This window comes from Lottia gigantea, assembly GCF_000327385.1.
Source record: "Lottia gigantea unplaced genomic scaffold LOTGIsca_62, whole genome shotgun sequence".
Lineage (NCBI taxonomy): Eukaryota > Metazoa > Mollusca > Gastropoda > Lottiidae > Lottia > Lottia gigantea.
This window is the reverse complement of record NW_008710115.1, coordinates 200,389-216,780: the sequence shown is the minus strand read 5'-3', so window position 1 is coordinate 216,780 and position 16,392 is coordinate 200,389. Positions and strand designations below refer to the sequence as shown.

General features: G+C 28.6%; 1 protein-coding gene across 1 annotated transcript in view; it reads right to left on the bottom strand.

The window, feature by feature from the left end:
* The window catches only part of LOTGIDRAFT_128794 (hypothetical protein), a gene marked incomplete at both ends in the record, with an annotated part of 62,247 nt that extends 47,956 nt beyond the window's left edge, over positions 1 to 14,291 (bottom strand). Inside the window, 3 exons of the mRNA XM_009064354.1 lie at positions 7,708 to 7,818; positions 8,217 to 8,393; positions 13,991 to 14,291. Of these exons, the coding sequence (XP_009062602.1) occupies positions 7,708 to 7,818; positions 8,217 to 8,393; positions 13,991 to 14,291 (589 nt within the window). The remainder of the gene's footprint in view (positions 1 to 7,707; positions 7,819 to 8,216; positions 8,394 to 13,990) is intronic.
* Positions 14,292 to 16,392: the final 2,101 nt, after the last annotated feature.

The following is a 16,392-nucleotide window of genomic DNA, read 5'->3' as shown; positions in this document are numbered from 1 at the left end:
AAATTTATGTCAATTAAAATCCAGTGGGAAACAATTGCAAGTTTAAAAATCAGGCCTTCCCTTTGGAAAATATATAATTTGTAATCTATGTTGTTAAAATGTTGTCTGTAGACACTGATTTGTTTAAAGATAATCTAAGATATTAGATTAGTTGTTCACACTACATAATCTTTATATTGTACATGATTTGAAGTATCATTTTACTTACTAATAACAAACAACGTAAAAATAATATGGAAATCTTCTATTTGAAGGTGATTTAGTTTGTTCTGAATGTAACTTTGCGAAAAGGTCATTCACAAATCGCATTTTTTTTTTCACTGCAATTCAACCACAATCTTAATTATTTTAATATCAGTAATGAAAGAATAATATACATAATAAACCTTAATTACTTTATAAATAATTACATAAACAATTACTAATTGTTATTTAGTTATTAATTTGGCAGGTTGTCAAATGTTGTCATGCTAATTGTCTTGACACCAAGGACTATTTACATGTGTTTATGACCTATTAAGACAAAATCTGTGGGGTACAAGATAAATCCCATGGAGGAAGGTTAGAACTCTCCTGACAGAAGTGGCATGCTTGGTGAAGAGGAAGTGACCTCACCTCCATGACTTATAAGTCATAAATAGTAATTGCATGCTAGTCTGTCCTGCTATGCCATATGAATAGCTAGGCAATAAAACATAAATCAAATCTTAATTCACATAAATTTGAAATTGTAAATCTGAGATGTCAAAAGTTGCATGTGAATTTTTCAATGCATCATGGAATATGTTTAATATTTCCTTGTTATCAAATACAGTTGTGTTTTTCATATCAAAATTATGTCTAAAACCTTAATCAACCTTTATTTTTGAAAACTATATTCATACACCTAGTGAAACGAAAAAAAAGAAACAATATCAAGAAATTTGGTGATCAAATTTAAACATAATTGGGTGTACAGATTACAGATACGCCCACTTTCCTGATACATTTTCAGTATATCAAGGGTGGTCACTAATCTGTGCGTCAAAGGCAATAACTCAAATTCCATTGATTGAAAAATCGTCAAATTCAATCTTGACTAAGATCTCATCATTATATTGTGGGCATATAAAAAAGGTTTCCAAAAAGTTATCAAATTTATTTTTTAGCTGCTACACTAATTGACTTAATGAATTAATTATCAAAGATATAAATTATATTAAAGGTGAAAGTTTAAGTGAAATCTGTTAATTCTTATCATATTTATTACGTTAACTGTATATAACTTCTATTGTTTGATAATCACCAGTTATTTCACACTATATTTCAGTATTTTAACCTCTCACAATGTACCCCTTACACAATTCTACTTATTTTTTCTAGACGCAAAGCTTAGCAAGAATGGTAGACAGCATTACTAAGTAATTTCAATAACATTTTCAACCACCCACATAGAAAATGTGATCAATGCTATACATATTGCATATATATCAAACCAACTATCTCCATTTGAATAACCAGCATTTTATAAAATTGTTATTCAAAATTACAACCATTGTTCATGTTATATATATCTTATCAAAAATATCTTATTGCTTTGAAAAACAGCAATTTACTAATTAACAGATTGAGAAGGGAGGAGAAATAGTAGAGCAAATTTATTCATGCTGGAATGTGTAAGTACAGATAAGGGAAGGGAAGATTTTGGATTAACAATTTGGTTAAGTAATGGTTCTGGGTGGGTGTCCCTAGAAGTCAGTACACTCGTTTGGGCAGCCTTGGTGTCTGACTGTTTTCTGTTTTCCAGTAGACTTACAGGCAGTCTGCTCATTACTAGTATACTAAGCTGAAAGAGTTCAACTTTGAAATATTTGGAATTTGAGTTTGCCCTGACTTCTCTAGTAAGTTCATTAGACAATTAGTTAGTTGATATTTGTAGAAGATTACACTACTGTCTTATCTATTGTGTTAATTTCAAGGGTCATAGATTATTTCAATCTTCAGATTATATAAATTACATATCAAGGTGGAGAACACATGTGCAACAAATGATAAAACTTAATTATACATTGAATTAACTTTCATATTTCACAAGAAAATAATACTGATAGCTTCTATTTTGGATAAATTCACTTTCTACTTTTTTGATATAAAATTTTTACAAAATTTCTTCTAATAGGGAGTATCTAACACCTAGCCCATGCTTTCTATGAGTTAAATTCTCATTTCACTTTAACACCTACTTCTTGTGGAATAGCTAAATTGGTAGCTTCTTGGATTGTCATTTGCCAGGTGACTAAGTGCCAAGGTTTACAAAGTTAACTTGCAATATAAATCATTCAACCTAAGACTTCAAAGTTTCAACTGATTACACCTGCAAGCTTTTGTATTTAAATGAGCACTGCAAACAAGGTATTACTACATGAATATTATGTAGACAAAGAATAAAATGTAGTTAATCACCAAGTAAAAGAATGTGAGGTATTTTAACTAATTAGTTAATCATAATATATACATATTTCTATTGTAAATACAATATTCTATATAATCATTAACCATACTTCTAATTAAAATATTTCATCATTAACTTTACTATATAGTTGAAAAATTGATTAGTACTATTTCACCTACTAATAAACTAAGAATGTCCTCTAAACCTATTGATTTTATTATTTGAAATATAATATAACCTTTTTGTTAATTATTTCAGAAATGACTTATAATGGATAATTAGTGCAGAGTTTGTTAGAAGTCAAAATCATAATTAAGCAAAAAATATGACAAAACTATCAATAATTAAAGAATAATGAAAAAGAAAATCAGTAAATATCGATATATAATAATACAATTAGTACAAAGTGTTAGTTAAGTCACATCTAAATGATGAAATTCTTAAAAGAAATTTTCACTGTCATTGTTAACTTTTTGTGACCGAGGACATTGAAAGACCCACATACTTCAGAATGATTTTAGCATTCAACGCTCAAAAGATTGATAAATTTGAAAAGATGAAACAATGGCAAACTTTTCAAACTACATCCATTTAAGTTATGATTAATTTTTGAGTGAGATTTTCTTATGTCTTTGATGTATAACTTAGTGAAAAAATTGATCAAAATGATTCTTCTTTAATATACTTGAATGAAAATTTGAATGGAAACGAAATTTGTTCCATTCTGTTGCCCTGTGCCTTTTTTTTGGTTCAGTAGTGAAGATATATAGATAAAAGAAATTAAGACTATTGATATCTAAATACCATCTAATTCTTCTGTAGTAACACTTTTCTGTGACTATTTTAGCAATATGGTCAAATCTCACTTTTTAGCTTGCTATTAAAAATGGTACATTGTAACCTCTTTATTTTAGGAATCTGTGCCAATAAGATACATTCTTTTTACCCAAAATAAAAATTGATTAAGATAATAGACTAGGTTGATTTACATACTAGCTGTTACAGTGATAAGAAAATAATCTAGAAAACAAGATGTGCTACTCCAATTTTAATGTTGTCTTAAAAAGAACCAGCTACAAATTGTTCAGTTAACATGATCAGTTTAAAGAATTACAATCAATTCCATGAAAACAGAAAAAATGTCATTTCAGCTAGACACAGTATTTATATAATTTAGTCTTACGCCTGAAAATCTTCACGTGCTATGCTATCAAATTTCCTATTCAAATTCAAATGTTAATCATTTATTGCATGTATACATGTATAATATTATTTCATTGCATAGTATAGTTTAGAAACAAATTCAGGGAAGACAATTTTTACACGGTTCACTGTCATATGAATTTTCTTTTGAATCCAAATCTTCAAATATTAATCTTTTCGTCGCATAAATATTTTTAATCGCTGCATGCATAATTAACTGTAAAAAGAGAGAAGCAAGTGCACATATTCCTGAAATAGTTCTGATCAAAATCTGTTCTGAAAAAATTCCAATAAAACTGCAAGGCGCCTGTAGGTATAATAAATTCTCCATAGTTGAACCATGATAAATTTAATGGAGTTTGAAAAACTTTTGTAGTAAACAAAAACTTAAACTATTAAAAACAGTTAGAGGTATTGTATTGTTGCCAAAACAACCATTCTGATTTCTTTAACATGTTTTAACTTCTACTCTTTAGAATAAATCTTACAATATAGCAAGAGATGATAGTGTTAAGGGGATTGTTGGCAATATTTCTACAATAGTTAATAAATCTGTTAAGGAAAAAGAAAATATAGTGACCACCAACAGTTGTTGTGATTTAACTTAATGTCAAACTAGCTGTTATCTTGTACACTATAACTATTATCAAATAACCACACCTATAGATTGTATTTTAAGCTAGATTTTTGTAATTTTACTACTAATGCAATTTGAGAGTAAGAAAATGAATGGAGTTTGAGATCTTACTTTTCTGCACCTAATGTCATTCAGTGTGAAATAACAGAAATTTTACTCTACTCCTTTACAATTTCAAATTGAGCCCAAATTATCCAAAGGATCCAAACCAGTTTTATACAATCATGGTTAGTTCAGTCAAAACTTTAACTGAACATATATAGCCATGTTTGTTGATTTGCATATCTTTAATAAACAGAACAGATGTGGTTTTGAAAGAGATTTCAACTGAAGAAAAGCTTTTATAAATCTTGAAAAGTCACAAGAAAAGATTGTCATATTTTGGATCCCATGACTGTTACTAATATCCAGAATTTTTTAATGGAAATGACCTCACTGTATCTAACCAAAATTTCTAAATCACACATGAACTTTCAATCTACCAAATTCAATATCTGAGTATAGAATGTAATCATGAATTCAGCCACAATCTTAAAATAAGTTTATCATAAAAAATATGTGGAGGAAAAACTGTCTGATAAACTGATAAAAAAAACCTGATAAATACAACTCAAATTTCATCAAAATCTAAAAATAAATACAGATAGTTCATTTTGAGTGGCAGTTACAATTTTAGGATAGAAAATGATAAATATGACCTAAAAGTCTGAACAAAGGACTTCTACAATCAGCAGACAAATTTTTTTTTCAATTTCATGCCAACCACATTAAATGTTGTATGAATTACATTTAACTACCAAGATTTTAATGGAATGTACTCCATCTTATTGAGATACCTTCTTAATTTAGGTCTGGATGTCAAAGTCTATGTTTTCCAACAGAGTTCTAGAACACAACCCTGTGGAAGCCAAAAGGAATTAGCCAATAGAAAAAATCTCCACTCTCATTTTTATCAAGAATCGTTACCATGCAATGTGATATTAGAAAATTTCAGCTGCATTATCCCAATAAAGCGCAGACCTAAAAAACACAGGGCACTGTCCTATCTGAATGTTTGAAAAACTGGATGAAAAGTCCAAAGATAATATCTTAGTTTATGTCAAAATGGAACCCTGGAGGAAGGAAATCAGTATAAGAATGTTAAAGATATACAATATATAGGTACCGGTATGTGTATTAATATTATTTACAGACTAATGACTATATCATATAGGTACAACTAATCATAGCTTATAGTTCTTACTACTATCATTTCATCACCTTGATATTAATATACCTTCTATCAACAATAATAATATTCTCACATAACATAATCAATTGATTTCTACTGTTCACTGACTTCATTTTACTCTATTTCTATTAATTATGTAGGGAATTAGGTCATACAATGTTTTTCTTAATTAGAATTTGTATAAAAGCATCCTTCCTCCTATATATCACATAGGAAACACCTTACCTAAACTCAAGTTCATATTCTCCCTTTGAAGATTTTTGCAGCCCACAAACTTACCCTTTGAAATAAAAGAAGGCAGCATGATTGATAGTCTGAGAAGATTAACATTATTTAATTGTTATATATTATTGTAAACAACTAGTCAGATATTATTTACTATAACAAGAAACAGTTGTTTGTTTGTCTTAATTAATATTATAAAATAATAACAGATACACCAGTTTCTTATTATCATTCTTTTACTCATAATTTACTTGTCACTTTAAGAGAACTTACAATTAATGATACTGAAACTTAATAATTTATTATATGTCAGTGTGTGTGTACTGGTTAACATAAAACATGTAACAAAAGTTTCGAAAGAATATTATGGTAAACAATTTTTGAAAATAGGACCGTTTTAGTTCCTTTGACCAAAAAAAGAAGAAAGATTTCATAATACAAAAATTGATAAACCTTAATCACAAAATATTATGCTCCCTTCATCTCCTCAGTCTGTATTCTAAAATCATTTTACTTGAATACCTCAGATCATGGCCTATAATTTTTTTTAAAAAACTTTTCAAAATATAGTTCTTGCTTCATAAACTAGGTCTCTGATGTTTTTATGAAAAGTGTCTTATTTTACTTGAATACCTCATGACTAAGGTATATATTTTGGAAGTCACTAATATTCTCATTTCATCTAAACATTAAAGAATTAAACAGGTAGAAAAAGTGTAGATTATACACTAGTTAACACATTCTATCTATCAACACTATTGTAATATAAAAACTGTAATTAGTATTACAGTATATCTACTTGTAGACAGATATTACAGCTTCATTCTTTCTTTATTTCAAAATTACCTTCTTTTAACTCTTGTTTCTGTTTTTTCCTGTGCATCAGATATCTTTGATGTTTGTGAAGTAATTCACTTTGGAGTTGTAGAAAAGAAAAGATTATTTTATTGATGTTAGTCTTGCTTTTTGTGTATTTACAATTAAAATATGGAATAATTTTTTCACTCCAAAAAGATTTTTTTTTTAGTGTTCTTACTGTTTACTAAATTATGTTTTTGTTTACTAAATTTTTGATCTTCAAAATATAGAATACATTTATGTCCTTAACCACTAAGATGTGCACATAAAATACAATTTGAATGAAGTGAACCATTTAAGGGTTAACTCTGGGTATTATTTACAACAACATCTCTTTGCAGCCATTTTGATCAGTCTACCCAGCTATAAATGGATATGGTACTGATTAACTGGCAAATATCAATGACAAGAGGTTTGGCAAAGGATCACATGATAGAAAAGATCTTATGTGAACGGAAGTTGTTATACTGTTAAAAAAACCGTTGCTTCTTTCTTTCTACCTTTTACATGTTGATCTTTGTTTATAACATTTATTTTTTTAAAATGATGAAAAATTTAGAATTTGTAATGACCTAATATGATTGATAGTTAACGCCTAATATACTCAGTGCATGAACACAGCATGTTTTCTTGGTGCACCACAGATTATGTTTGTTTATACTTGTCTTCAAACAAAATATACTGCTTTTCATTTCAAATATTTAAAGAAGATAAATTATAATCATAGTAAGATTATTTATCAGTAATAGAAGTTAATAGTTTTGTCTGTATTTTCATTCTAATGTTTGGATTATTTGGTTTATCAACATATTTTTTTTCACTAGTGCTATGGAATATAAAGAATATAATATAACAGGTGTTAAGATAAGAGTTAACACCAGTCATGTAAATTCATCTTGTCTTATCTCTCAAATATCTTTACCTCTCAACAGATTCACATTTAACTTGGGGAGCCTTATTTTTTTTATACTTTATATAATAATATTGTTTTCTTAGAACATAACAGTTTTGAACTTCTTATATCATAAATCTTATGTTCTGAATATATGCCCGATATATTGATGAGGGCACACAAAATTATTACAAAACTTTGGATGTCCGAAGTTCAAAGTAAATTCTTACCTTTTACATACAGCATAGCAGCATAGGAATAAGCCACACCCACATCATTTTCAGCAACACATTCATATTTCCCTGCATCTTGTTCTTGACTTAATTTAATTTGTAAATAACCTGAAATAGTTTGAAAAATGTTTACATTATATAATCTTCATTAATCTAAGAGCTAGGGAAATATTTCTGTTCATAATAAATCTATATTAGGTATTCTGAGATATATCTCCCGATTCTTCTGGATATTTTCTAGCTATATCGGGCTTTAGGAAGCTCTGTAAATGTTACCATTAAAAGGATTTCTTTGATTCACACTGAATTCACAGCCTTAACACATGTCTGAAGCTACATTCAATGTCAAAATTATTATGAAATGAAATGCAATAAGTCGTAATTGGGCTAATGAAGATTTAGGTATGTAAGGGAAAAGGAAAGCTAAATTAGCCAAAAGTTCTGCTCATATTCGATTCAAGGAGTACAGTATAGTAATGATCTTATAATTGATATATTAAAGTTACCTGAATCTAATAATGTTATTCTAGGATCACTCATATCTACAGGTAGATAGTCCTTTAACCAATATACTGTAGGTTCTGGATTGCCCTCTACTTCACATTTCATTAAAGCATTGTGACCCTTTTCTACAGATTTAAGACTAGGATTAACTACAATACGTGGATAACCAACTGGAATATCTGAAATTTAGATTAAAAATAAGATTACAAAGTTGTTACAAACACAATCCATGCATTTCTTCAAAACAACTTATGTTAAATATATATTGACATTGTATGCAGACATAAAGTTTTCATATTTACATAAAACAGACAGAACACGGTTTGTTTTTAAAAACAAACAATTAAGACAACTTTTCTCTTTACTGAGATTCATTATATACATTACAACCACACTATAATGTATGGTATAGACAATTCAAATGACAAAAGGGAGAAAACTCTATTTAACAAAATTGTAGTTATCTCCCTTTATATAGTTTAAATTCAAACAGAATTATACCAGCAGATATGGAAAGAAAAGGTGCAGAAGACCAAAAGAAACAGAAAAACCTGTACACAAGATAAAGTAAAAATTCCTTAGAAAAAATCAGAATTACAGATATGACAAAATGAAAAACAATTCAATAAAATCTGAAAATCTTTAGCTCTGTTGAAACATTGCCTTGTTCATATATATATATTGAATATCATTAAATGACACAGAATTCTTAAAATTATAACAATTTTCTTTTGTTTAGTATATCAAAAATGTTTTTTAGTAGTGAAGCAAACACTCACTCAAGCGTTTCTATTGGAGTCATGCAATGCTTTAGTTTTTATCTAGCCTTGAGATATAGCTGCAAGTTGTGTTTTCAGCAGGACCAAGATTTGACATAATTGTGTACATATAACTTTGATCAAGCAAGAACAGAAAATTTTGGCTTTTTTTCAGTTTTTTTCTCTCTCTTAAGATCTGCATTGTAAATTCTAGTGGATAATGTAGCCAACCACTCTTTATAAATAATCAGTTTTCTGTTCCAGCTTTATTAAACTAAATATATCTCCAAAAACACACACCGTGGAGAGACCTAGTCATCAACAAGACGACTAATGTAGACAAGGACAAAACAATAACGATTGTTTATAAACAAAAAATACACACAACATTCCAAACAGAATAAGACAAACTAAAACATTAGGAATCTAGGTTGAATTTTAATGTTGTGTTTTAAAGTTTGCCAGGTTAAACAATTTCTGCAGCAAATTAGATAAAAGCGAAACAGGAATAAGGGGTCTACATTGAGGGTTGTAAATTGGGAGCAAAAAGACAAGAAAAATGGGGATCATGTCAAATAAAACACACTGTAATTTTTACCTTCATATTTGACTACCCATGGATTTGAACCTAAATTTTGATAAAATAATACATAAATTTAATGATATATATGTATAACTATTTCTCAAATTGATGATACAAATTGTCATGCATGAAATCCTATTGTTTTTACTCAAACAAAACACAAAAAGACAGCACAACTTTAACATAATAGATCTAGTTACTATCTCTACTGAGCAAAAATAAATGGTGTTGAAGCTCCTCACAGAAAATTGATTTGGTCACTTCAGTTCGACATCACTGCTAAATATATAGGCTACTGAAATCAACAGCTCTTTAATTGAAATATTTAAATTGGAGTTTAGTGTTCCAATGTGTGCAAAGAAATTCGATTCGAAATGTCAAAGTGAAAATAATCTAACATTTAAATGTAGCGCACAAATCTGAATTAAAAAAATGTCCTATAAAAATCTTGAGATAAAACCATATGACTTAGTTCATTCCAATTCTCTACAAGAAATATTCTTAAAAGACTATACATCAAGAGTTATAAGCGTGTCAATTTTTTCTCCAAATACTTATCACTACTTTCATCAGGATATAAAAATTTTTCAAAAACGGTGCTGGTAGTCTGACAATAACTGCAAAATCTTCCAATCACATTTATTTTGATATTCAAATTGAAATAAAAAATAAAGCAATAAAAGACAGTTACACAGGCAGTGCTAATTCTACATAATACTTGTACATAGTAAAGTCGAGCAAAGATATTTTACATCCAAATCCAATTAAAACCATAACACAAGCAGCCTACTTTATTTTTAGGTACTATAAACAGTAATAAACAGAATAAGTTAAGCTTTAGATTCTATTTATTTTGACCAGGAATGAAGTGAACTGCTCATGTTATGTTTTGCACTGAAATATAGATGCAGAACTATATACAGTACATATGATTTTATATTGTGATGTTTATCAGGACATTCAATTAGATATAGATTCTATTAACACGAGATATACAGACAATAGACAATTATCAACATAACATAAAACATACATTATACAAATAACATTGGACAATACACGGATGATGGACAAAGAATGAATGAACACATTGTACATGATAGAATGATATTTTCAACATTTTCTATTATATCATTAGAAAAGACACCTCTTGTCAAATGATACATTTATAATGATTTATCTAGGGTAGTTCCTTGGGAAATATGAATTGTGCTCAAATGTTTTCTAATCAATATGACAGTATAGTACATAAATTATTCAGAGAATTATCATAAAGGTCAGAGTTATTTCCCTTCCACTGCAAGACAAATTTTCAATAAGAATTTTGGAACCTTATTTTCAGCATAAGGCTTGATTTATTCTAATTTCAAAGTTAAAGGATTTAAAAAATGACAAGAGGCAGTGATTGCTGCTTAATTACATTTTATCTTGGAAGTGATTCTATTGCTATCTGATCATAATGTAGGCCTATCATAAATATTTATTTTAAAATGATAGCTATATTTTTGTAGATTTATGGTTGTTTTTGTTTGTGTTTGGTACACATCTTGTGTTATGTCAATAAATAATAGATTCAACCTAGAAAATAAAGGGAAAGTATATTTAATTACAGTATAAGGTCAAATCTGGCTGCAGGAACTGTTCCGAAAAAGCTGTTTTAAATGACAGCATGGTAACCATGGAAACTGATAGAATATTTCCACAAGATCAATATAAGATATTCCAGTTGACTGGCTGTTGCTATTGACAACCCACCATGTTAAATAATGCCTGTTTCTTCAAGTTGGGACCAAAATATTTTCTACTCCTGTCTTGTCATCTATGAACATTGATTTCTCGTCAATTTTTGATTTGTAATATGACAGAGATTCAAATTGTTACAAAACTATGACATTTTTCTGTATCTGCTACTTAAAAATAATCATGCATTTAGAACATCCAATACAACCAAGTCTATTTCTTTACAAGAGATCTTCATTAACAAGTCTGACTTATATCCTGAATTTAACCTATGCATAATGTAAGCATATGACACGAAATATCACAATCCTATCCATCTCATGCATTATGTATCTATCAACTGGTTGAATGTGCCAAAAGTAGAAAAAAAAAGACTACAAAAGAGATATGTATCATTGTATCTTTATCCTTGCTTTACAATGTAAGCACAGATCAAAAATATCTATATAGCTCCAAGATCAAATAATAACTTTACTATGTAATGTGCAATATTGATATCTTATTTATCAATTCTCCATGAAATTTTTAGACTCAAAATTTAATTCAGTAGAAGCTGCTATAGATTCAATCATAAATTCCTCAGTTTTGTATGAAAATGGAGTTACAGATAAAGTCAACATACTTTATAAATTAAAATTTGCAAGTGTTGCTGTAGAAGATTTACTAAATATGTTTTTGTATTTGTAAGGTGTAAGATTTAAAACTAGTAATGGTTAGGAACACAGAAAAACCAAATCAGTTATAACCGATCAATACTAAATTTAGTTTTATTTGAAAATAAGAGACTTGTTGCTGCACTAAAACACAGTGGTTTCCTAATAATAACTACTATCATTATTATTCTATGATATAACATAGTATTTATGGTAATGAACTAGTTAAGATCACCTTTCATACAATACTAGGCCAATCTTATTGATTTTCTCTTGTCTTTGATTCCACATAATTAGATAACTCTTTGCAGTGGTATTTTTCTGGCTCAAAGAATTCAACTACATACAATTTATTATTTAGAATTACTCATAGCACTGATCGAGACAGACTCTCTAGTTTTAGAAAATATATATGGTGGTCAAATTCTCATTAACTTTTAATGTTAAAAAACTTCCAACAGAATGAAAATAAAAGAGCCATTAAACTAAGATCTAACTTAGATGAAAAGCTAATCTTGTGAATTTCTAGAATATAAAGAATATTAGGAGTAGTTTGAGTTTCCTGACTTGTAGCCGCAGATTGAATAGAAATTATGTAAATTGAAATGTGATAGAGAACAATATCGTTGAATTCACCCAACATTGCCACGTTGTGGGAACTATTGATTTTCTGCCTTCTAGAGAAAAGACAGAAGTGAGAAGGTAGAATTAGTCATGAAAATTAAACACTTATTTTACTACAACACTCACACAGTCTGTCTTACATAAATAAATAACAAATATTGACTGGTAACAATCTTTACTAATGTAATAACTTGCACTGGTAACAATCTTTACTAATGTAATAACTTGCACTGGTAACAATCTTTACTAATGTAATAACTTGCACTGGTAACAATCAATAATTTCTGCTGCTAACAATCTTTACTAATGTAATAATATGACACCAATGCTGATAAGTAATAATCTTTACTAGTGTAATCATTTGAGACAAATACTAACTTTACTACTGTAATCACTAGTGCTGGTATCAATCTTTACTTCTGTAATAACTTGAGATATATACTGACTGGTAACAATCTTTACTAATGTAATAATTTGAGACAAATGCTGATTAGTAATAATCTTTACTACTGTAATCACTAGCGCTGGTATCAATCTTTACTTCTGTAATAACTTGAGATATATACTGACTGGTAACAATCATTACTAATGTAATAATTTGAGACAAATGCTGATTAGAAAAAAATCTTTACTAGTGTAATCATTCGAGACAAATACTGACTGGTAATAATCTTTACTATTGTAATCACTAGTGCTGGTATCAATCTTTACTTCTGTAATAACTTGAGATATATACTGACTGGTAACAATCTTTACTAATGTAATAATTTGAGACAAATGCTGATTAGTAATAATCTTTACTACTGTAATCACTAGCGCTGGTATCAATCTTTACTTCTGTAATAACTTGAGATATATACTGACTGGTAACAATCATTACTAATGTAATAATTTGAGACAAATGCTGATTAGAAAAAAATCTTTACTAGTGTAATCATTCGAGACAAATACTGACTGGTAATAATCTTTACTATTGTAATCACTAGTGCTGGTATCAATCTTTACTTCTGTCATAACTTTAGATATATACTGACTGGTAACAATCATTACTAGTGTAATAACTTGTGCTGGTAACAATCTTCACTAGTGTAATAACTTGAGACAAATACTGACCAGTAACAATCTTTACTAAAGTAATAACTGGTAAATACTGGTAAGATGTTGTCAAAGGTTGCTTACAGGATATTTCTTTTTATGTACTAGCATAAAATTTAATTGGTTTATATATTCCAAACACTGGTGAGAATCTTAACAATCACATTCCAAGATAAAATGTTTTATTTCATGTGCCTTGCATCTCCAACTATAGTAAGAGGAAGCAATCATGAGGATGCTTACATATTGTGTAAATGATTTACTAGCATTATGACATGAATTCCTGATAATAACAAAATAGTAATAAATGAAATGAGACTCACCTGTGTCTGCCATTTTTCTAAAAACTTGTAAGGTTGCATTAGCCCTGGCTTCCCCAAGACCATTATCAGCCACGCATGTAAACACGGCATCGTCTTTTTTGGATTTGACAGGATCTATCCTTAACACAGTTAAATGTGGACTTTCTTCTATAATATATCTGTTTCTACGTGGATTTATTTTTCTGTTCCCTTTCTCCCAATGGAATGATGGCGCTGGGTTTCCTGATGCTTTACAGAAGAATGAAACTTTTTCATCTTCTAAAACTTTTTGATTCTTTGGTTGTTGGGTTATTCGTGGAGGATCTACAAAATAAAGAAAAATATTCTCAAAAACAGTTCAAAAAAAGTCTCAAGCAAGTTACACAGGGCCTCTTAAATATAATTATAGAATAAAGAGAGAAGTCACATCAAAGGGGTAAAAGAGCAGCTACAAAATTAAATTTACTAAAATAACAACTAAATAAATCAAAAGTAACAAGTGCCAGTAACTAGGGAAAAGTAACAAGTACCGGTAACTAATTACAATGGAATCAACTGAAAGTATTCAAAAATGAAATGAAATATTAGAAGGGAATAACACATGAACACCAAAAAGACTAAATAACCTCTGAAAGAGAAAACAATAAATTAGATAGTAAAATTTGAATGTCAGTACCCGATATCACTTGCACCAGGTTCATAACCTTTAAACAACTATAATTGTCAAATTTAAACATCAAATTGTCTAAATATATCAAATGTTATACGACACTTTTCATTTTAACAGAGATTATCTAACCTTTAATATTTTCAAAATATTTATCAGGGAACAAACAAAATAAATAACAACAAAAGAGAGCAGGGCACAAACAGTTCCAATTTTTTTTACGAATTTCTACCACAAATAATTTTTGCGTGGTTATTTCAGGCCCCAGGGCCACAAAATATTTTTCTTGCTGAGCTTAGTTTTTAGTCAAATTCATGATGTACCTCGCATCAAGATATGGTAAAATTTTAAGATTAATGTGATAATGCCAGAAACATTATGTTCTAAGGAATAAATTTATATATTTTTTTGCTTTAATTTCATCAGTAAATAACCTGTAAACTCCTTCCAATTTGAGTAAAATCTTAGTTAGCTAAGTATGAAAAAAGGTTTGTAGCCCTGGGACCTGGACAAAGTGACATGCATTCTTTTAATTTTTAATTTAATGGATTGGGTTGTATTTCTAGAACAAAACAACAGTTATCATTTCAATGACATAATCCAGGTAATTTCAATATTCAAATTTTAAATTTCGTTTCACATGAAGTTAATTCAAATTTATAAATAAAATAAGGAAATATGATGATCAAAACATTTAATAACCATCGCAAAATCACGTAATCTCAATAGTTCATTTTCCCACAGTTTTGTTTACATTTTTTTTAACCTTTATTAGTTTTAAAAATGATGAATGTTTTATCAACTTCAAATAACTTCCTAAATTAAATAATAAACTTCAAATAGTTTGTCAACTGATTTTGAATATCATAACTTACTCTCTACATAGTCGATGTAGCGATAATTCAACGTTCTATTGGTCGGAACTGAAAAATGATTTTTATTGTTTAGCTAATGGTGATAAATAATGAATTAATAGTTTAAAGATTTAAATTTGTCCTTCCTAGTTCAAGGTCATAAGAATTACTGGATCATTGTTATACGTTTTAGGCTTTAAATTTCAAAACTGAAAATAAAGAAATCTCAGCAACATGAGAAATTCAAAAGACATATCACTTTATTCAAGTCAAATCAATTGCTTGTCATCTCTTCAAAGAATGTTTTTGTGTAAATTTATAAAACCATGCGGGAATGAAACTAACAATATTTTACTTTAATTGCTTCAATTTCTTTATCTACAATAGTTCTCTAAAAAGGTTTATATATTAATTCTATAATATTCTATATATTGTTAATACTTAACAATAAGACCTGTTTCACTTGGAAAAACATATTTAAACAAATTATTGTTGAATACTTATATTCATTTCATTACAAAACTTCTTGACTTATGCAGCATGTAATGTTCATGACATTTGAATACTGAAATTTATATTGTCCATAATATTTCTACAGATTCAGAACAAATACTTGAAAATTGACATCTATTGTCTAATCCATTTTGTAAAGATCTAAATGATAACTATCCAAAATAAAATATGTGGTAAAAAACTTTCCAGGTTTACAACAAAGTTTTGATGTAAAAAATGTAAAATATGAATCAATATGCATGTTAATTGTGAATAACAAGACAAACAAACAAACACTGAAGTCAAAAATGTCATGGTATGTTAGTTTGGGCAGAACAAACATGTACACTAACATAAAGAATTGAATATGAAACATGTCGAACATAAATCAAGTAATCAATCAAAGTCAG